At 48.5% G+C, this 21,733-nt stretch overlaps 1 protein-coding gene across 1 annotated transcript in view; it reads left to right on the top strand.

Moving 5' to 3' along the window:
* Nucleotides 1–21,733, top strand: part of SH3PXD2B (SH3 and PX domains 2B) — a gene marked incomplete in the record, with an annotated part of 116,974 nt that overhangs the window by 53,161 nt on the left and 42,080 nt on the right. The window contains 1 exon segment of the mRNA XM_034778963.1: nucleotides 18,848–18,924. Within this exon segment, the coding sequence (XP_034634854.1) occupies nucleotides 18,848–18,924 (77 nt within the window).

Raw genomic sequence — 21,733 nt, 5'->3', positions numbered from 1 at the left:
GGGGGTTGAGGTGCGGGAGGGGCCTCAGGGCTGCGGGTTGGAGTGCAGGGAGGTGTGGTGGGGGCTCAGAGCAGGGGGGTGGGGTGCGGGATGCAGGAGGGGTTCGGGGTGTGGGTTCTGGCCCGGAGGGGTTCGGGGTGTGCGTTCTGGCCCGGCGCCGCTTACCTGGAGGTTCCGGGGTGGCAGTGGCGCGCAGCGGGGCTAAGACAGGCTCCCTGCTTTCCCTGGCCCCACGCCGCGCCGCTCCTGGAAGCGGCTGGCCCCACGTCCCTGTGGCCTCTGGGGAGGGGGAAGCAGAGGGCTCTATGTGCTGCCCTCCCCTGTGGGTATCTCCCCCGAAGCTCCCATTGACCGCGGTTCCCCGTTCCCAGCCAATGGGAGCTGCGGGGGGCAGTGCCTGCAGGCGAGGGCAGCGCATGGAGCCCTCTGCCCCCCCCCAGGGGCTGCAGGGACGTGGTGCCAGCCGCTTCCTGGAGCGGCATGGGGCCCACAGCACCATGGGGGTAGCAATCCCGTGGGCCAGATCCAAAGCCCTGATGGGCCGGATCCGGCCCGCGGGCCACAGTTTGTCCACACCTGACCTAATGGGTACATGTGGTCGTTTTGTGACACATTGCTGCTGCTTCTGAAAATGTAGCCCTAAAATTGCCAGGGAGTGGGGCCCCTGAGAGTCTTTCACACACCCACAGCCAATCGATTTGACCACATAAACTTTTTTCCAAGGAGCTAATGAAAATGGATGATACTTTAAACACTTCCAGAGAACTCAGAAAGTATATTTAGTGCAAACCATTATGATGTCTTATGGAAATGCAGACGTTTAAGGTATGTCTACACTGCAGTCAGAGGTGTGACTGCAGCATGGGCTGATGTTCCTGCGCTAGCTTTAATCTAGATAGCATGGCTAAAAATACCAGGGAAGATGCAGTGGCACAGGCTTCAGCGTGAGCTGTTCCAGCCCACTGGGGACCCTGGGTATGTATAACCCTTTCCGTGGTCCATGCTGCCGTGTCTTCACTGCTATTTTAAGTCCTGCTAGCTAGATTAAAGCTAGCATGGGCATCCCAGCAATCACGCCTCCTATTGCAGTGTAGACATGGGGTTCCTTTCTTCCGAGCAGCGTGAAGACTCTGTTTTATTCCTCTTCATGAGCCAGGGCATATTTGTAGGTAAGAAACTGTGTCTGGGTTGTCCAGGGAGGCATTTCTGGTTCTGGCTTCTTCCGTGATTGTAGAATTAGCAAAACCAGAGCAAGTCTGACTTTAATATAGAGGAAAAGGCACTGCTGTGCAACTTTTTCCTGCCAGTGGGGGAAGCCAAATTGGCAGAGGGCATGACTTGGAAAAATAGGGAATACAGTTTGACTGCTTTCAGTTTGTGAAGAATCCCTACTTGTTCCCATCAAAACGCTGCTATTTTTGGAAGACCGGGATTGGGCTCCAGAGTGGCTGCCCCCGAGCGTGTTGCGTTTCACAGCCTCGCTCGTTGATTTCATTGTGGCTCATTCAAACTGAAAAAGTTCCCCTCTATTAAATGACTCTCCATTGGGATTTCGACTGTGGAACAGGGTTGGAGCTGTCAGGAGGTAGAGCCTGGGCCTTGAGCCATGCTGACATCCCTCCATGGGCGGTGTGCGCACTTATTTCAACTTTATAAAATAGCAGTAACCGGTGTCCAGTCCACTGCTCTGGGCCCCCATTCCATAGACTAAAATAATCCATCTCCAGGTACAGCCAAACAGCCTGCCTGATGTTGCCCACCAAGAAAATTCATCCTAGTCCAAGGACCCCCAGTTATCCCTGTAAACCCTTCAGTCCTCAAAGCTGTGGAAGACAGATGGGTCTTGCAATGTGCCCAGAAGGTTTCAAAAGTCAAGAGCAAGTGGGGGAAGCAAATTCCAGAGCTGAAGGTCTGAGATGCAGTTTACCAATTCAGATTCTGAACCCCTTCGGAGTCCAGTAGCAAGTGATATCAAGATGTCAATATGAGGTCCATCTCTATTGCAAATTGGCTTAGTTGTGGTGGTGGTGTTTGGACAAAGGCCTACATAGTCCCAGAGGCTCATGAGGATGATGTTTGGGTTTGGGAGAAGATATTATAATGCAAGTTGAGCTACATATTATGGTCATGAGTGAAATAGTCTCTGCCTCGAACTGTACATCTTACTCCTGTATTCATGTCCTCCCCAGCCTTCTCTACAGGTTTCAGTCACTCTCAGCCCATACTCCTCCCAGAGGCTTACCTTGACACTTTCAGCTGTTGCATGCCCATCATAGAAGTAGAGTGATAGGGATGGTGGATAATGAATATTGTTGGATTTCACCTTTCCTGCTTTCACATGCTGGCACAGAACAAATGGGTAGCTGTGGTGTGAACATCTTACAGTGGGATATTCTCCTGGTTGTCTCCTGCACGATGTTCATTAGGTACATCAAACTCACATCTGTCTAATCACACAGGGCTGCTTAATCCTCTCACTTGAGGGTAGCTGCTGTTAAGCAGTGTGAGGTCTGTAGCTTCTGCAGTGCTTCCTTTGCCATCTTTGGCATGTGTAGCAAGGAGACAGTAGCTGTCTATTGAGTTGGCTTATAGAGTTAGTCACCTGGTCTTATGTACCTGGTGAGGTGGCTTATTGGCAAGGTCTGCCTCCTGAGAGAGGTGTTGGTTTGGCTTAGAAAAATCTATTAGTAGCTGGTAGAATTGTCAGGTACAAGAATTGTGGTGTATTTCTTCTGGTTCAGGTCTCCTCTTTCCCAGCTTGAGATGGCAACATGTTGTTTTACTTATTGTAAACCTCGAGATTTTGTGCTGTTTCCATCAAGACGCATAATCAGAGTGGGTTGAGTGCGAGACAGAGCAGGGTCTGTTTCTCTGAATCTCATGCATCCAATATATTATGAAACTTAGGCTTGCTGGGTTTTTGACTTGGTTCAGGCCTGAGAAACGGGTGACATCTAAAGCTTACTTTTCTTCCCTCCCTCATTTGAGGAGTATTTTAGCATCTGAATTTCATTACCAGTGGTGATTTGGCTCCAATGGTCTGATTGAAATATGCTGCTTTCTGGGAAGCCGCCTATGGTAATGTTAGATGTGTGGCTTCTGAAGGCCTGAAAAATATCTTCTGCTATCCTGTATGTCCTGCTGCCTGTAGCATTCTTAGCAAACCTGTAATTGTCTCGAACTCAGGGTCACCCACAGGAACTGAGGAGATTCCCATCCTTCAGTGTCTGTCAGAATATTTTCCTGGAGGGGGAAGTGGTCCCATTATTAATGCTTATTTTACAGCATCCAACCCATAGGAATTTTGTTCTTCTTCTGCTTTTGCTTTTGTTTAGTTACCGTAGCTTTATTTTCCTTGTGGGATTTGACTCATTCTTTGAAGTCGCTAGAGGAGACTTCAAGCCTTCAGACTTAAAGTAGGTCTCAGCTCTTCCCAGAGAATATCCTTGCAAGGATGTAATTCCCGCCCTCTCTTCTCCCCACCCCCCACCCCACTCTAAAACAGATGGAACAGTAATAAAGTTGAGTTCTTGTGAGAAACAGATGGGAAGGACAAGGATAGACTGTGAGCTCTCTGGAGGAGGGATTCTCTCAGGGTATGTATCTGGATAGCACTTGCCTGTAGCATGTCTTGAGTGCTTCTGTGATACCACTAACAGAATAAGAATATAGCCTCCAAGGCCACTGAGTCTGACAACATTCAGGCACTATGCCAAAAATTCCATTTCCTGACATGCAGAAGAACTGGGAGGTGGACTCCTAGCTGCTTGTGTGCTGGCCTCGAGTCAGTGGCAAGTCCTTCTTGTGATCGTTGTTTTGGGGGATGCTGCCCTCATGACCCCATGACACACCTCTGGCTAGTCCCAGCTCACAGGACACCGTTAATGCTAATATGGACTCTTAGGGCAGGAGGAATGAAGTAGCATTGACTAATGCATATGAAATGTTATGTGGGGATTGTGCAAAGCTTTGGAAATCTATCAGCCTCTGGCTCGGAGACAAAGTCCCCAGTGAACAGTTGCTGGTTGCTGAGTATCAATTCTGTGCTGTGCAATATACACACAAAGGCCCAGTCCCTGCCTGGAGAAGTTCACACGCTAAGGGTTACACATTTGCTGGCTGAGGGATGATGAGATGGGGACCCCAGGAAAGAATTAACTAAGAAAACAAATGAGCTCAGTTGGGCCAGTTGTGTAAAGGATGTGCCAGATCTTTCAGGAAATGGCTTTTATAAGGCAAGTGGAGCCTTCCAAGCTCTGCACAACCCAAGTGGCCCAGAGCCTATTCCAGCCGGTCTGCTTTTCTGGAAGCGAGAGTCTCTGCAAGGAGGGGTTGAGTGAGGCTCAGCTACTTCTGGTTGTGAAATTGCTTTTTAGGAAGCTTAAGCAAGAGACGGCAGCAAACTCCAAAGGAAGGAAAGGATTTAATAGGATAAATTTTTAGAAACCAGAATGTTGTCTACTTTCTACCCCCACCCCATCCCTCTCTGATCCAGCATCAGAACAATACTTGCACTTTGGGAACTTTTTATCTGCAGATACTAACAGCTCTCCACAAGGGACCTGGAAGTTAGATAGATAAATATGATCATTCCCCATTTCCAGACAAGGTTAAGTGACTTCTCCAGACCCCACAGGGTACTCTGGAGCTGGCAATAGAACAGAGTTTCTGGGTCCTAATCCTGGGATCAGTCCACTGGTCACAGCTGTCTCAGGCATCTCAGATCCAGCCTAGTAACTAAGAGGAAACTATCACATAAGTGTTTTGCTGGCTTAGTGCAGATGGTGAGCTCTTCAGTGAAGAGGAGATCCTGGGTGGAACTGTTGGTGAAGTCTTGAGTAGATCTCCTCTCCATGCAGTTCCACTTCTGAGCTTCAACACCAGTTGCTGAGTTTGGTGGGTTGCCAGGAATCCCGCTGACTTCATTAGGTAGAAGACTGCCATTCCCTCCTATCCCCTGTTTGCTCTCACTCTCCATCTCTGCAGCAGTCTCCTGCTGGGCTCCTTCCTCGCAGTCTAGATACGTGAAAGGAAGTCCTAGCATCACTGTTCCATGGATCTGCCAGTGGTGGAGGCAGTACACCCAAGTGAATCCCTCTTCACCAACCAGGAAGGAGAGATACTGAGGTTGTGGGAAGTGTTATATTCCCCCATGTGCCTGCCCATTCCAGGAGTGGAACTAGGAACTGGCTTCTCCTTTTGGGGACCGACTGTGCGCGGTTTTTAAGTGAATTGGAGCCCGTGCCAGAGGAAATCTGGATGTGATTTGAAAGGTGTGGAGAAGCGAATTCTTTCCGAGTCGGAGGGAGTCCTTCAGGGTAAAACGAGAGTCAGACGTTTTTCCGCTCTCAAAATGTCTGGCTTCTTTAATGGCTCTGATCAACTTGTGATACATTTATGGCTCTCTGCCCCTCCCGCTCGCACAGCATCGAAACAGACTTCAGCTCAATGGGAGCAACAAAAGGCCTCTGCAACTTTTCTTTCCCTCCACTCCCTCTTCCCCAGTATGGCTCTGACCTTGGGTTGAGAATTCCAGTGGGATGGAATAGAATACACAGTTCCCTTCGCTCACCTGCCTTTTTTAGCGGCTAATTTCTCTCCCGTGGGCTGTCCTCCTGCCCGCAGGGTGTCTCCTGCACAGCTGGGGATAATTGCCTGTCAGCCCTTCTCCCACCCTCTCCCCTGATATTTCCCAATCCCTGAGCTGGCTAGGTGAGACCTGAAGAGGTAGCATGCTTGCCATAGAGGGGCTACATTGGGTCACTCTACAGCCCCCCACTCTAGACCTGCTACAGCACGACCTGCGCTATAAATCAGCCAATCAAATAAAAGTGAGGGGGCTTTGATGGCCTATCTAGGGCATTTCCTTCAGTGGTTTGCCACAGCAAGGCCCCTGGCCATTGGGTTGTAAAGCAGGGAGAAGGGCTCCAATAGAGTTTTTAAAGGCAAAGCGTGTCTCTGGTCTCCCTGGGTCCTCAACTGCTAGGGATGGAGCTTCTCTGGCTCTATTTCTGCTGGTCACTGGTGGCTCACTGACGGTGCCTAGGCTGCCAGCTCCCTTTGTGGTAGCAACTGTTAAAGCTGTAGTATAGACAGGGCTCAAGCTCTACAGTGGTGGTGAAAGATGTGCCCCATTTTTGTGTCTGCTTCTTGCCTAGTCAGAGCTGTGCGTGCTGGGAGTGCCCCATTGCCGAGCAGTCACTTGGAAGTGCAGGAAGGTTGCTTTCTCCCTGCCTGGATATGCCTTCTTTTGTTATCGTGCAATCTCTTTGTCCTGTCGGCTTGTGCATGTGTGTCTGTGCTTGGGCATTAGGCCAGGCAGCTAATGTGAAATAATGACTCAGCAACTCGACCAGTTAGCAGCATTTGAAAACTGCTGCATAATTACTACCAGAAGAGCCGCTTGTCTGCTGCCCCGCCTTCAGCACTGAGGAAGTGGCTATGGGTTTTCCCAGAATGTTGTAGCTGGGGAGGCAGGGAAGAGGGGATGAGTGCAGTGTTCTGAGCATGTCCTCTAAAGGCAGATTTTGATCCTTCTGTGTAAGTCTCATATAGCTCTGCCAATGTATCTTGATCATGACCTGCGGTGACCCCAGCTAACCCATTTAGACCTGCACACAGCTCTATCTGTGTCATCTCTCCTGCCTCTTTCTTTCCCATCCTCAATGCCCTTTCTCAGGATTTTGCCAATGCTCCTGACTCCTGCTTGCCAGCACCACCTGTGGACGTAAAGCAGGCCCATGATTAATGATCTGAGAGAGAGGATGGTCAGCATGAAGGTGAGGGAGGAGCCTCTGATCTGCTCTCCAGTGCCACCTGTTTGCTGAAGAGTCCACATGTATATGTGTATTCATGGGGATTTGCAGGGATTTGGTGGCAAGCGGATAAACCAAAGCCCCCATGATGGTGATTCATCAACCCTGATTCTCAGTGCAGCCCTGGGCCCAGAATTCCTGTTTGGTATCTGAGGGCCCTTGCCGTAGCGTGTGCATGACCACTGGGGATTGAGGTGGATGGTAGAGGTGTGAGGTTTGGGACGCCTAGTTCTGGATGAGATGGGGGGAAGGGAGCCATTCAGCTGAGCAAAGCAGTTGGGGTGCAGGAGAGCTCTCTTGGAGTGGAAGGAGCGTCTCCTGTTGAAAGGACTTTGTGAGCCGTGTCCAATTGAAGGTGTTTCCAGTGGCTGAGAAGGAGGTCTCAAGATTGCAGCTGGCTTTGAGGTAGGATTGAGAGTGGTGCTCTCCTGTGATTTTACAGGCTTCCTGCATCCCTGTGGGGCAAACAGCCATAAAGTCTCCCTCCTTTTATTTTCAGTAGCTTATTGCAGTTAAGGAAAGGAAATGGAAGGAAGCTTCAGAGCTATTTAGATTGTATCAAATAGCCCTGGGGGTAAGTCGGAGAGGGAGCAGGGGAGAACATAAAATAGCTGTGTGACCAGAGCTGTGATTCCAGTCCAATGCGGAGATCCAAAGAAGAGCTCTGTGTAAACTAAAAAGCTTGTCTCTCACACCAACAGAAGTTGGTCCAATAAAAGATATTTCCTCACCCACCTCGCGTCTCTAAGATCGACCAGTGTCTGCCCTGACTCGGCTGAGCTGAAGAGACAGGCTACTTCATGCTGGCTTAGGGCAGCAGCTCTAAAAAACTTACCTCCATGAGGGGCGTAGCTGCCACCGCTGCTGGTGCACTGTCTGTACTGGCACGTGACAGCACTGAAACTTGCACCGCTCAGGGTGTGTGTTTTTTCACACCACATGAGCAAGAAATTTGCAGCGCTGTAAAGTGCCAGTGTAGACAAGCCCTTAGAAGCTCTACGGGTGTGGCCAAATGATGGACTTTGTGGTGGGATTTGTGCATAGCAGAGCCTCCCCGTCCTCAGGCCCCCATTTAAGAACTTGCTATTTGCCCAACCATTCTGACCGACCATCCTTAGCTCTGTGGTGTGTCAGTGCATGGTACCCACTAGGAGGGAAATGCAAACCCAAGAAGCTGCTTTACCTCCGGGTGGGTGGGTGTGTTCACTCTAACTCTTTAAAAAAAAAATTGACTCAGTACAGAAAATCATCAGAAGTCTGTTCTGCTCTGCTCCTTTTCTTTTTGAATCCATCTTTTCCTCAGGTAGCTAAAAGCCTCATTTGTTTTGACAGAAACCCTTTAATCTCTGAGTAGTCCGGATAACTTGGCAGCAGTAGGAGATGGAATGGCAGCTCTTGGCAGCTGGGTGCTGTGTAATGCATAAAAGTTACAGTACTTAGCCTTGATTTGAAAAGGCTGGGTGGAGGTGGGGGGGAGGGGAGAAAACAGCAGGATGATGTGCATAGACTGCCCTTCAAACACCTTCTGAGTCCATCCTAAATGGTGTGCAGATGCTGATTTCCCCATTTCTCTGTCTGCTCTTTTCCTATCATGGTGGTGGGTGTGGGGAGAGGTGTGCTGTGAATTGCTATTGCAACCCCCCCATGGTTATTTATACTTCCTGCTTGGCGATGTCTGGAACAGTCTGTATAGGAGCTAAGTATTTATTATATTGTTTTGGGGTTGATGTTTGGAAAAAAATGGGTTTGTTTAGTCTGGAGAAGAGAAGACTGAGGGGGGACATAAGTCTTCAAGTGCATAAAAGGTCATTATAAGAGGAAGGTGATAAATTGTTCTCCTTAACCACTGAGGATAGAACAAGAAGTAATGGGCTTAAATTGCAGCAAAGGAGATTTAGGTTAGACATTAGGAAGAACTTCCTAACTGTAAGGGCAGTTAAACACTGGAACAAATTGCTTGGGAGGTTATGGAATTTCTGCGGATGGAGATTAGACATGTTTGACAAACATCTGTCAGGGATGGTCTATATAATTCTTTGTTTTGCCTCAGTGCAGGGGACAGGACCTATTAAAGTCCCTTCCAGTCCTACATTTCTCTGATTCTAGAGCAGTGATTCCCAAACTTTAACAACCCGCGAACCCCTTTCATTAAAATGTCAAGTCTCGCGAACCCCCTCCTAAAAATGAATATTTCCAGGGTTTTTCTCCCTTACCTGAGCATAAATTATAAAAGCAGTGATCTTGGAAATATAAAATTTGTTTTTATGATATGCTTATTACACACTATTTATTTTCATAGATTCATAGATTCTAGGACTGGAAGGGACTTCGAGAGGTCATCGAGTGCAGTCCCCTGCCCTCATGGCAGGACCAAATACAGTCTAGACCATCCCTGATAGACATTTATCTAACCTACTCTTAAATATCTCCAGACATAGAGATTCCACAACCTCCCTAGGCAATTTATTCCAATGTTTAACCACCCTGACAGTTAGGAACTTTTTCCTGATGTCCAACGTAGACCTCCCTTGCTGCAGTTTAAGCCCATTGCTTCTTGTTCTATCCTTAGAGGCTAAGGTGAACAAGTTTTCTCCCTCCTCCTTATGACACCCTTTTAGATACCTGAAAACTGCTATCATGTCCCCTCTCAGTCTTCTCTTTTCCAAACTAAACAAACCCAATTCTTTTAGCCTTCCTTATTTATCATTACAGTAATTTTATGACATTATGAAAACAGCAATACTCTTCCAAGATCTCACTTTTGTAGCTTGTAAGACAAGGCTCCCATGTTTCATCAAGGAGTATCAGATGTGAAACAGCATGAAGGTATTTAAGAAGCCAACTCAGAGTTCCTCCTACACAAGCATTCAGGTCTTGAACAATCCAGGCAAAGAACACACATTACAACAAAGCTTAAATTTGTTCTCCATAATAATTTTAAAAACAATCCTAGCTGCCTATTTAATTTTAAAAACAGCAGAATATATCCACCTCCCTTTCCATTTCTTATAAGGGTGTTGAAGTTTAAATCTCCTCAGTGTGATAGATATGCTTGCTTTGATCTGCTTAGCTCTTGGAAGTCCCCAGGGCTCCGGGCTGCTAGCCCCATGCTGCCCAGGATCGCTAGGCACAGCTCTGTCCACCATTAGGAAATTTTTGCCCAGGAGCTCCCTGTAACAATTCAGGAACCCCCAGGGTTCACAAACTCCAGTTTGGGAACCGCTGTTCTAGAGGCATCTCTACACAGAGACGTTGAGATTAAATGGTAATTAAAGAAAGTCTTGTCCAAAAGTGCTTATAAACAAGAGAGCTAGTTTTTTTCCCGTAACCAAATTCAATTTTGTTGAGATGGGGAGATTAGGAGGAGTTGTCCTTGCTCTTGTCTGGCCTGATAGTGTTTCGCATTGGAGATGGTGCTCCTTCCTTTCTCTCCAATGTTCATGCTGCTTCTTCGAGTGATTGCTCATGTGTATTCCACAACAGGTATGTGTGCTCGCAACGTGCACCGGTGCTGGAAATTTTTCCCCTAGCAGTACCCGTAGGGGAGCGCCCCTAGTGACCCCTGGAGTGGCGCCTCTATTGCACGGTATAAGGGGTGCTGTGCGCTCCCCCCACCCTCAGTTCCTTCTTGCCGCCAGTGAAGGTGCATCGGAACTGATCTGCTCCAGCTTGTTTGCAGCTTTCCTCTAGAACTCTTGTTCGTTCGTAGTAGTAGTACCTGTAGTTGAAGTAGTTTAGATTAGTGTTCGTTCAGTTTAGTGCGCCCGGATCGGGGCATGCCCCATGCCCCGGGCTTTAAGTCATGCGACACTTGCAGGCGGACGATGCCAGTGAGTGACCCGCACGCGGACTGTTTACGCTGTCTGGGGGAAACCCATCTCAGCGATCGCTGCAAGATTTGCAGATCTTTCAAGCCTTGGACCAAGAAAGAAAGGGACATTCAGCTCTGAGCCGTTCTGATGGAGTCGGCGTTGACCCCGACTCCGGTGAGCCGTTCTGAGTCAGCACCGGGTACTGCGGTGTCGGTGCGTGGCAATCCTTGGGTGCCTTCCACCAGTTGGTACTGCTCCCTGTCCACGGGATACGCCAAGAAGGCTAAGAGGAGGTCTTCTCTGCTGAGGCGCCAGAGCAAGACCGGGGGAGAGACTAGACCCACGTTGTGCAGTTCTCAGTCCCCGTCAGCCTCCAGGCCTCCGACTCAGGTTGAGCGGAATAGTCCGGCCCAGTCGGCGCAGGCTTCCCCAGATGTCCAGGTGCCCTCCATGCTGGAGGTCCTGCAAGCGGCCCAGGACGTTATGTTCCTGCTGATACCAGGGGCACTGCCACAGTTGACTCCCCAGTCCAGAGGCAAGCTACCGCTTGAATTGCCGCAGTTGCCTCCTGGTCGGTACCGTTCATGGTCGAGGGAATGTTCACGACGCCGTTCGCCGCTCAGCGACCGTCCCGTGCGTAGTCCACGCCGGTCACTGTCGACCTCCACCAGGTTGTCTGGCTGGGTTCCGACTGACAGCAGCATGGCCCTTACACTCCACAAAGGGGTGGCAAAAATTTCAAATGCCTTGTGTCAATCCCTGGCTTCCTTAGGGAGGGATAAGTCAGTGGTTTGAGCATTGGCCTGCTAAACCCAGGGTTGTGAGTTCAATCCTTGAGGGGGCCACTTAGGGATCTGGGGCAAAATCAGTACTTGGTGCTGCTAGTGAAGGCAGGGGACTGGACTCGATGACCTTTTGGGGTCCCTTCCAGTTCTATGAGATAGGTATATCTCCATATATATATATATATATATATATATTTTTATGCGCCTCCCATCTCTAAGAGGGTGAAACGGGAGTACTTTGTGCCCGCCAAGGGGCATGAATACCTGTACACCCATCCTGCCCCAACTCCCTGTTGGTCAAGTCAGTCAACCACAGGGAGAAGCAGGGCCAACCAGCCCCTACTCTGAAAAATAAAGACTCAAGGAAGCTGGACTTATTTGGGAGAAAGGTTTATTCGTCCTTGAGTTTCTAGTTAAGGGTGGTTTTAGAGTAGCAGCCGTGTTAGTCTGTATCCGCAAAAAGAAGAACAGGAGTACTTGTGGCACCTTAGAGACTAACAAATTTATTAGAGCATAAGCTTTCGTGGACTACAGCCCACTTCTTCGGATTCTATATGCATCCAGTGCCACAAGTACTCCTGTTCTTCTTTTTGCAGTTAAGGGTGGCGAACCATCAGGCTCTCTTGGGTCGGTATGAGTTCAACTTGTGGGACTCTCTACTCAAATTCGAGGACTCCCTCCAGGAGCGTGAGAGGAAGGAGTTCAAAGCTGTGGTGGAGGCGGCTACAACGGCTGCCAGGGCAATCCTGCAGGCAGCGTCGGATGCTGCGGCTACAGGTGGAAGGTCCATGGCCTCCGCGGTGTCCATGAGGAGGGCGTCGTGGCTCCTGCTGTCTGGGCTGTCCAGTGAGGCACAGAACTCCCTGTAGGACCTCCTGTTTGCAAGGCCCTGTTTGCGGAACAGACGGATGTGAAATTGCACAGCCTGAAAGACTCCCTCACTACACTTAAGACACTTGGCCTTTATGTCCCAGCTCTGGCTAGGCCCAAGTTTAAGCCTCAGCAGGCTCCCACCCAGGCCACCCACTCTAAATATGAGTCCCCTTATAAAAAGACGTGGGACTATAAGAAACGCGTGCAGAGGCAGTCCCGATCTGCCCCCCAGCCTGGGTTCTCCAAGGGTAAACAGGCGGGGAAACGTCAGTTTTGACAGGATGCCCGGGGGCAACCTACAAGTTCACACCAGGGATCCACCCACAATAAAGCTTCCCTTCTCCAACCAATTGTGTCCTTTTCTCCCAGAGTGGTCGTGGCTGACTTCAGACCATTGGGTCCTCAGCACCGTCTCCCGGGGCTACGCCCTCCAGTTTACCTCTACCCCGCCCAACCACCCTCCGCCCCCGTCCCTCCTGGGGGACCCCTCTCACGAGGCCCTGCTAGAGCAGAAGCTGGGGCGGTTCCTTGGCCTAGGAGTGGTGGAAGTGGTGCCAGTGGAGTGCAAACACTACTTTCTTATCCCGAAGGCCAAACGGGGGCTCAGGCCCAACCTGGACCTGCGAGGCCTGAACCAGTATATGGTAAAGCTCAAGTTTCGCATGGTCTCTCTAGCCTCCATCATCCCCTCCCTGGATCCCGGGGACTGCTACGCTGCCCTCAATCTGCAGGACGCGTACTTCCACATTTAGCCCGTGTCCCCATTCAGGACATTTGCAGGGCTGCCACATGGTCTTCAGTTCACACATTCACCTCGTATTATGCGATCGTCACCCAGACCAGGGAAGACGCCGGGTTCAGCAGGGCTGTGCTCCATCCTGAGAGTTTGTGAACTCCTACCCACCTCCAACAGATATAGCTTGGAATCACCTATTATGGAATACATATGAGCAATCACTCGAAGCAGAAAAGACTGTAACCTTTTCCGTAACGGGTGTTCTTCGAGATGTGTTGCTCATGTCTAATCTACATCCCGCCCTCCTGCCCCTCTGTCAGAGTTGTCTGGCAAGAAGGAACCGAGGGTGGGGGGAGCATGCAGCGCCCCTTATACCGCACCATAAAGGCGTCACTCCAGCGGTAGCTAGGGGCGCTTCCCTATGGGTACTGCTAGAGGGAAAACTTCTGGCACCAGTGCACGTGGCGAGCTCACACACCTATTGTGGATTAGACATGAGCAACACATCTCGAAGAACACCAGTTACGGAAAAGGTAACTGTCTTTTCTCCAACATCATGCTGCCAACTTTGAAATTGTTTTTACTGGGGAGACATCATCCCTTTCCTTTTCCCCTCCTTCACTGGTGTCCTATAGTGCAGAGTTGTTACTTCCTGTTACTCTACCCACTATTATCTTACTGATTGGAGCTAGTATATATCCTCCAATGACTGACCCAGTAATCATGCGCTTTTCTGCAATGTACCTATGTCTACGTCTACCCTTTTGATTCTGCTTATTGCTTTTCTGGCCCTATTCCAACAAGCCAGTGTATTCATTAAAGCTAATTTCCCTTTTGCCTTGGCCCATCTCCCTGTTTCTCTCCAGCTGCATTTCTTTTAGCTTCTGTAAACCCTGTGCCCTAATCTCCCACTCCTGTGCCTACTGCAGCCCTGCTGCTGTCCTGGGCATGAAGGAATTTGGTGCAAGCGGGAGAAGAAATAAACCACCCAGCAGATCTGTAGGATAGGGAAGTGAGCCAAGTACCGTATTAAAGGCTCTTAAAAACCCTGAGGCAGCCAAATGACTTCAAGGTAGAGATGGGATGGAATCTGATGTGAAGTACTGTGATCGCTTTATTCATACTGTGGATTTATCTGGTATCTGAGGATCTCAAACCACTTAATTAAGTCTCACAGGGCAGCATTCTTCTCCCCATTTTACGGATGTGGATAAGTGATGAGTGTCCAAGGGCCCAGTACAAAATCCTGAACCCAGGTCTTCAAGCTCCCATCTCACTGATTCAGCCATAAACCCACTGTTTCTCTCCAAGCCAGTGGTGTAGTGGGGCCAGATTATGATGGAACAGCACTTTTGCCACATGGAGGCAGGGCCGCCGAGAGCGGGTTCGGGCCCTAGTGAAAAATTTTTTTCGGGCCCACTGGCAAGGGCGGACCAGCTAAACAGCCAGGGATACCGGGACCCCTTCCGAAACGCCAGGCCCCGGTACTTTGTACCGGCTTCTCCCCCCCCCCTCGTCGGCCCTGCATGGAGGATGCCATTTTAGAACAAAACGGTGTCCTCTGCACACTGTGACCTCCGCACAGTGTGACCTCCAGTAGATGCCCATTCAGGACTACCTCACTTCTCCAGCCCAGACAGTAGCTCGCCAACATTTTGTATGTGTGTCTGTCTCTCTCTCTCTCAGCAAGTCAGGGTTTTATAGCTGTTCTTGGCAGCATGGAGAGATTCTGCTTTTTGCTAATTAGGCATTTTGATGTAAATCAGCTTTTTTATTAAAAAATAAATTTTCTGTTTGGGAAACATCAGAACTGGGAGAAATGCAAATGTGAGAAGGGAAGGGAATTTGTTGAAGGTTTGTGTATTCAGTCACTGAAATAATTTTTAGATCTCCATTTATTTGTTTGTTTAACATTTAAATGCTCCTCTCAGAGGTTGGTTTGTTTTAGACATTTATAATGTGCCCATCAGCAATTACCTCTTGGCACACTGACAAGTTACAAATGAAATTCCGATTTCCAATGACGGTGAACAAAACCTTCTTGACCCATTAATCTTTGTGAAATCATCATTAGAATAAGAATCCAGGCAGAAAATCTACTTACCCATTTTTTTACCTTGATGGCTGATGTGAATGAAAAACTATTGATAATTTACTTGCCTGCTGGGGGAAAAAATAGTAGTCACCCACGGCAAGGAAATTAACTAGAGGCTGGTAATTCCTGCCCCATCCCTCCCTGGTATCTTAGCAATAAATACTTTCCAAGCTACTGATCTGCAAGGACTAAAGACCAGATTGGAGAAGGAAGCATTTTAGCAATGTCCTGGCCCTTGTGAGGGAATAGTGCGGATTGAAGCCATCCTGGTGCAGCTAAGAGCTATGCAAGCCTCTATACCACGGTTTGGTTTGGTTTTCTAGTCTTGTTTGGGAATAATAGCTGAGGCTCAGGTGAATATGTGCATGCATGATGGGGATGTGCTATTACTCCATGGAGCATGTGATGGTAGCCCCTTGGAGGAGAGAGTATTTCAGGTTGCTCAACCGTGATCATTCTGATTAGTGAAAGAGTAGCATTGGTAACCATTCGGTCGATCTCCACTGGTATGGTGGTGGCCTTGGGGTGGGGGAACGAATGGGTAACTCCAAGGTGTGTGTGTGTGTGTAGGTGATGGAGAGATGAGTGGAGGTAGGTATTTCAGTGGTGGGGCTAAATCTCCTTCTGGGGCTTGAGAGTGGATTCAAATGGCAGCTCATGTCACAGGTGTTCATGATGCTGGTTTAACTTCAGTCCCAGCTGGATGCTGAGGTACAATTCTTTTTATAAAACCAATCTTACTGCTTATTCATTGCTTGAGGGGTGAGGGAGGGAGACTAGGATTGAGGTGCATCTGCAGAGCCGTTGGAATGAAATAGCTTGCACAGCACCTGCCAACAGTGCAAGTCTCTCACTTTTCTCAAGCACTAAAACTCTCCCTAACTCAGGGGGTAGAGTTGGCTTTTACTTGATGATTATCTCACCATCAAACCTGAAAACCCCAATTCAAATCCTGAAAGCTCCTGGAAGGCTGGAAGTTCTGAGACATGTGTTATTGGTCCCAGCTATTGGGCAATAGCTGCAGTGGTTTAAATTACAATATGAAAGCTAACAGCTGGGATTTAAAGGAGTTTGATCGTGCAGTCTTGAGTTGTGACACTTTGAATTGGGATTTGTGTCTGTTCTAGTTCAATGTGGGGGGCAGGTTTCTCCCTCCTACGTAAATGCATATCTCTTTCATGATCTCTCTGCTAGTGGCCTGTGTCTCTTTAAACACTGGAGAAGTTGTGCTCAGCAAAGACAGATTGAAGCTTTTAGGACTCATTAGACTTCAAAGAAAAACGGCCTGAGCCACAAGTGAGAGGGGAGGAAATGGAGTAGCTGAAGGATTCCTTTAAAGGAGAATAAAAATAAACCCCAGACAGGAAGGAAAGCCCGATAGGGTCTGAATCTGATCTGCAATCCCACAAGTCTGGTTCTGGGGACCCGCTTCATTCAGGAGCTACAAAGAGAGAGACCCTCTGTCCAAGGCTTTGTCTACACTACACAATCTGATGTCCAGTTAAGATCTAGGGTAAAATGCAAATATTAGAAGCCTGGAACAAACATTTAGGGAGTATCCACGCTTGCCTTTACAAAGGGGTTAACCATGGCCTGGTCTATACTTAAGATGAAGGTCGACATAGTTACAGCTCTTAGAGGTGTGAAAAATCCACGCGGCTGAGTCCCATAGGTTCGACCTCGGTGTCAATGCAGCTAAGTCAATGGGAGAATGCTTCTGTCGATCTAACTAGTGTTGCTCAGGGAAGTGGTGTTCGTGCACCCATTGGAAAAAACCCTCTGTCAGTGTAGGTTGTATCTACACTACAGGCTTATGCTGGCACAGTTACGACAACCTAGCTATACTAATATAGTCTCCGTGCTGTAGACGTAACGTGACTGTTGAACAAAGGGTACATCTACACTACAGAGCCTATGCCACCATAGCTGTAGCCCCCGGGTGTAGAAGCAGCGTATGCTGACTGTAGGAGGTTTTCTGTCGGTGTAGGAACACCACCTCCCGAACAATGTTATCTACTTCAACAGAAGCGTTCTTCCATCAGCCTAGCTGCATCTACATGGGGGTTTTTGCTGACATAATTCTGTGGGTTTTTTCCACACCCCTGCCTGACATAGCGATGTCAATATAACTGTTCATTGTAGGCCAAACCACAGATTGCTTTTTCCCACAAATTAAAATCCACTCTAACTCCCTCCACTCCCCTTCTTGTTGCTAGCACACGCCCTCTTTTGGGGTCCGAGACCAGGGTATTGGCAGGAACTGGTTATTGACAACTCAAGCAAACTAATATCTGTACTTGCTTCTTCCTACTCTCCTGTTCACCCCCATCTCCTCCTCCCCATTCCAGTTCCTGGTCTCTTATGTGCTTGCAAATCTCCAAGCGCCCCTTAAGCTCACAGGCCACCCCGGGACCTTTGCATCTTTTCTGTCTTTCACCCTTCTAACGTTAAAACTTTTTGATATTTTACACTTGGGCTTGGATTTTCAAAGGAGCCAAACTCCCGACTCCCACTGAAGTTTAGGTGGATTGGGTGCCTAATTCCCTTAGGCTATCTTGAAAATTCAAGCACCAATTCTTTTTTTTGGTGCCGGAGGAGATCAAAAACCAGAAACCCCAAGCAAACTCCTCCTATCTAACTGGAGAATTTTGGTGGGGGTGAAGCACAATTAGCAAAAATTCCCCCTTGACCTCCAGCCATGGCAGTCTGTTCCCAAATAGGCAGTAGGAGATTGGCATGGGTGTCTGTGGTTTATAAACATTGGGTATGTATTTGCAAATTGCATAATGGCAAATTGTTGATTTGGTGCCTTGGATCAAAATATAACTGACTTGCCCCAGCGTTTTTAGTAATTGTGTCTACTGGGAATTGAGCCCTCGGTCTTTTGTCTTCTACTTCTTTGCTAGAGGTTACAAAAAGGGTGAAACAGAGAGATTGGGGGAGGGGGGGAGCATCTGGAAGACCCCTGCACAGGGTCATGTTTTGAGGCTACCACAACCATTGCAGTCAGTTGGGAGAGGACCGCTGTCTGGGAGTGCAGAAACAGACAAAAACCCATGACCACATGTATGCTGATCTTGTTTGGCAGCTGAACTGTAAAGATGAGACTGGGGAGACAGACCCCAGCATGTTAATCTCCAAAACCACAGTGGCTGTTTGTACCTTTTGATTTAGCAATGGTTAGATGCCTGGGAGGGGTGGCGCTCCAAGTGTGCTCTGAAGTGATACAAGCCATTCTACCACCTCCTGGACACGCACAGCAGCACCCTAGATAAGTGAAGAGACATGAGGACACATCTGGTTGGGGAATTCGGTCAGGTTTTTCTTATGTTGGGCAGAAGTATGGAAAAACGCTCCCCTAAGCACCATAGCTGTGCCGACCTAACCCACAGTGTAGATGCATCTATGTCAGTGCAAGAATAATTCTGTTGCCCTCGCAGGTCTGCGTCTATATTCTGGGCTTATGCCGGCATAGCTGTGGTGACCTAGCTATGCCCATGTAGTTTCCACAATGTAGACATGCCCTTAGTAATTTCAAATGTGCATCTCTCCAGAAGTGTGCTTGGTGGGTTGGGGGAAGGTTCTTCTGTGTGGGCAAGGGGGCTCCTGGCAAGGCCAGTCTTTGCTTACATTGAGGATAGATCCTGATCAGTTGATTTGAGGGAAAGGATGATATCTGATGGAACAGCCTTGATGACTTGCCCTGCTCTTATTCCTCTTTCTCACTGCAGGGAAGATCCTCTTCCGCAGAAGCCACATCCGGGATGTTGCCGTCAAGCGTCTGATACCTATTGATGAATACTGCAAGGTAAAGGGAGTCTTCTATCTCAAATTGAAGACTTCTAGCCTGTGATATAGGCATGATTTGAGCTGGTCCTTCTCTGTTGGTGATACTGGTTCCATTTCTGGGAGGGGGTAGCACATGCTGTTGCACCATAAAACCTTCATTGTGAACTTCTACCAGCTGTAGCTTGTGCTAACGTACCACCTCCTGCCATGAGATTAGCTGGTGGCCTTGAGTCTGGCGCAGCGGATCCACTCCATGCAGGTGTAAAAACATCCAGTGGGTCCCATCTCAGACAGAGGGGTCAGTGCTGTGGTTCTGGAGGCCTAGAGATTGCAGCATGGTAGTGACCTAGTTGCTCACCATGTACTCTCCACTTCTGGTTCTCCTTAATTTTATTACTTTTTTTAAAATCCCTTCTCAGGCTACAAACCAGAAGCAAATGGCCTAGTAGGGGCTCTGCTGGCTACAGGTTAAATTCACTAGCTAGCTTATCCTGTTGGTTTCAAATGTGATCACCATTGAGCAGAGTCCAGTCCTTATCCTTAGAAGATGGGTCTCGTCACAGAACTGGCACTGGCTCGAGCTTCGGGGATAACAGAGGGTTTGGTGCCATGGACTGAGATGTGTTGGCAGAGCCGGGGGCGGGGGGGAGGACCACGGAACTTTATGCAATAATGTTAAAACTCATCTGTGCATGAGGTGAAGCTTTTTCAGGCATCAGCTGAAGACCTTGGAACGAACCCCCAGAGGAACTAAGGACCTTCTGCTCTAAGTGCAAGATGCATTTCTTTGAGCATGCCTTCTCTAACATAATTGTGTGTGTTAAATAAAAATTCCAGAACAAAACACTCAACTGCATACAGCTCTCCCCCGGAGAGAAGATGAGAGAACAAACACAAGACAGGTGTTAGTAGCTTTGCTTAATGCCCTCCTGCTCGGTGCTCAGGTACTATGGGGTTGAGCACAGCATAAGAACCTGAATAGAATAGAATTGCAGGGGATGATGCAGGTCAAGACTCGGGTGCATTGACCAAAGCTCTGAGGGAGGGACCCTGGGACTGGAATTGCAAGGGGTGCTGAAGGTCAAGACCAAGACTCATCAGCAAACATGTCTGGAGGCCCAGCATTGGGCTAACATGTGCTGCAGCTCAAAACTGTTGAGGTGCATTAGCTGAGTTACTACAGGGTAACAGGCAGGATTGGAACAGCAGAGGTGAAGCACAGGTAGCCTTGAGGCATATTGTCAAAGCTGGGGAGGTCGGGGAAAGCTTACACGGCAACTGGCTGGCTCTTGCTGGTGTGATCAGTCCCCTGTTTTCAGGGACACTAAAATATGCCAGCTACATAGACACATGCTTGCCCATAAATTTAATTTTAGGGAGGAAAAAAGTCCCTAAGTGATAAGAGGCTGCAGCTGTCTGTTCGGAACGATGCTGTTAATGGCATAAAATATAATGAATCCATTTGACTTAATAACTGGAACATAATGGCTGATGTTATATGACCCACTTAGACAACAGCTTTCTCCTCCTCCAGTTAATGCATTACCAAGTAATAAAGTGTGCACTATGCCGGGCCTTCCAGCTCCTGCTACTTAACTGTGAAGCTGCTAGTGGGGTGAGGGGCTAAGCCACCGTAGCAGTGTGCATGGCAGAGTCAGCCCATGCTATTACCATGGGCGTCTCAGCCACAGCCCCTGCTCTCCCTGGCATTTCTGTTATTTTGGGTTGATTTCACATGCACCACCAGAGTGGGAGTATAATATACACTCTCAGCAAAAAAAAAAAAAATCCCTGAGTTTGCTGTGGTTAGGGTGGTGTTTAGTGAGCACTGAGCATTACGGGAACACAGCGTAACCAGATCCCCCACAAAGTACTAGATAAATATCTTGTCCTTTGTTTTGTCTCTCCTGGGAGAGAGGTGAGGAGGCGCCGTTCCCTGAGAAAGCTCTGCAAATCCTCCTTTCTTGGCTGCAAAGAAGGTCGGTGAAATCCTGGATTGAAAACATGCAAAGGCATCGCCCCACCAGGCAGGGAGAGAATAGTCCTTTATAAAGCCATGGTCCAGCTGCACCCAGAATACTCTCTTGCTAGCAGAAAGAGCTTGACAGATTGGAGAGAGGTCAAAGAAGAGCAGCAAAAATGATCAGGGAGCTGGTGCGATTGACTGATTTCTAAAGTCAGATTTAAGAGAGCTAAATACAGTGTGTTCTCATCCCGTTTCCCCTGGGTCCTACACTAAATAACCCTTTTCTCTGGGTTGGTAATAGTATTAGTAGGTTTGAGAGAGAAAATGTTGGCTGACTATCTGGTAAAAGAGTTGTGACGGGGAGATCCTCTCCCAAGCCTGGTTGCTTGGGATTCTTAAAATGAAACTGGACAGAGCTCTAGAAAATGCCCTGTAGAGTGCAGTCATGCATCAGCTCCTGTAAAATGGCTCACCCATCTGAATAGGTTATTCCCATCTGTCTTCTATGAATAACCTTTTCCTGCCAGTCTCCTCACCCCAGCCACCATGCTCCAAGCCAGACAAAATTCGATGGGTTTCTCTTTGGAGCCTGTTCTTCAAATTGCCGTTAAGAATGAGCTGTGTGGCTGAATATATCGCCTTGATAGTGCTCCCAACCCCTCCCAGCCTGGTGGAAGGCAATGAATCCTCTCAGTCTCCTGCATGGCAGGGCCATGCATTAACCACAAGGCAAATGGCCCTTGGTTTCCATTCTCCTAGGACAAGCTGTGTTTTTCTGCCATCATTTCCAATGCTGTAAGAGTGGAACCTTCTCTGGGCTGGGGGTGGTCACTTTACCAGGGTCTGATTTATTCTGCATAGA

This window comes from Trachemys scripta, chromosome 8, assembly GCF_013100865.1.
Source record: "Trachemys scripta elegans isolate TJP31775 chromosome 8, CAS_Tse_1.0, whole genome shotgun sequence".
Lineage (NCBI taxonomy): Eukaryota > Metazoa > Chordata > Testudines > Emydidae > Trachemys > Trachemys scripta.
This window is presented reverse-complemented; position numbering and strand designations above follow the sequence as displayed.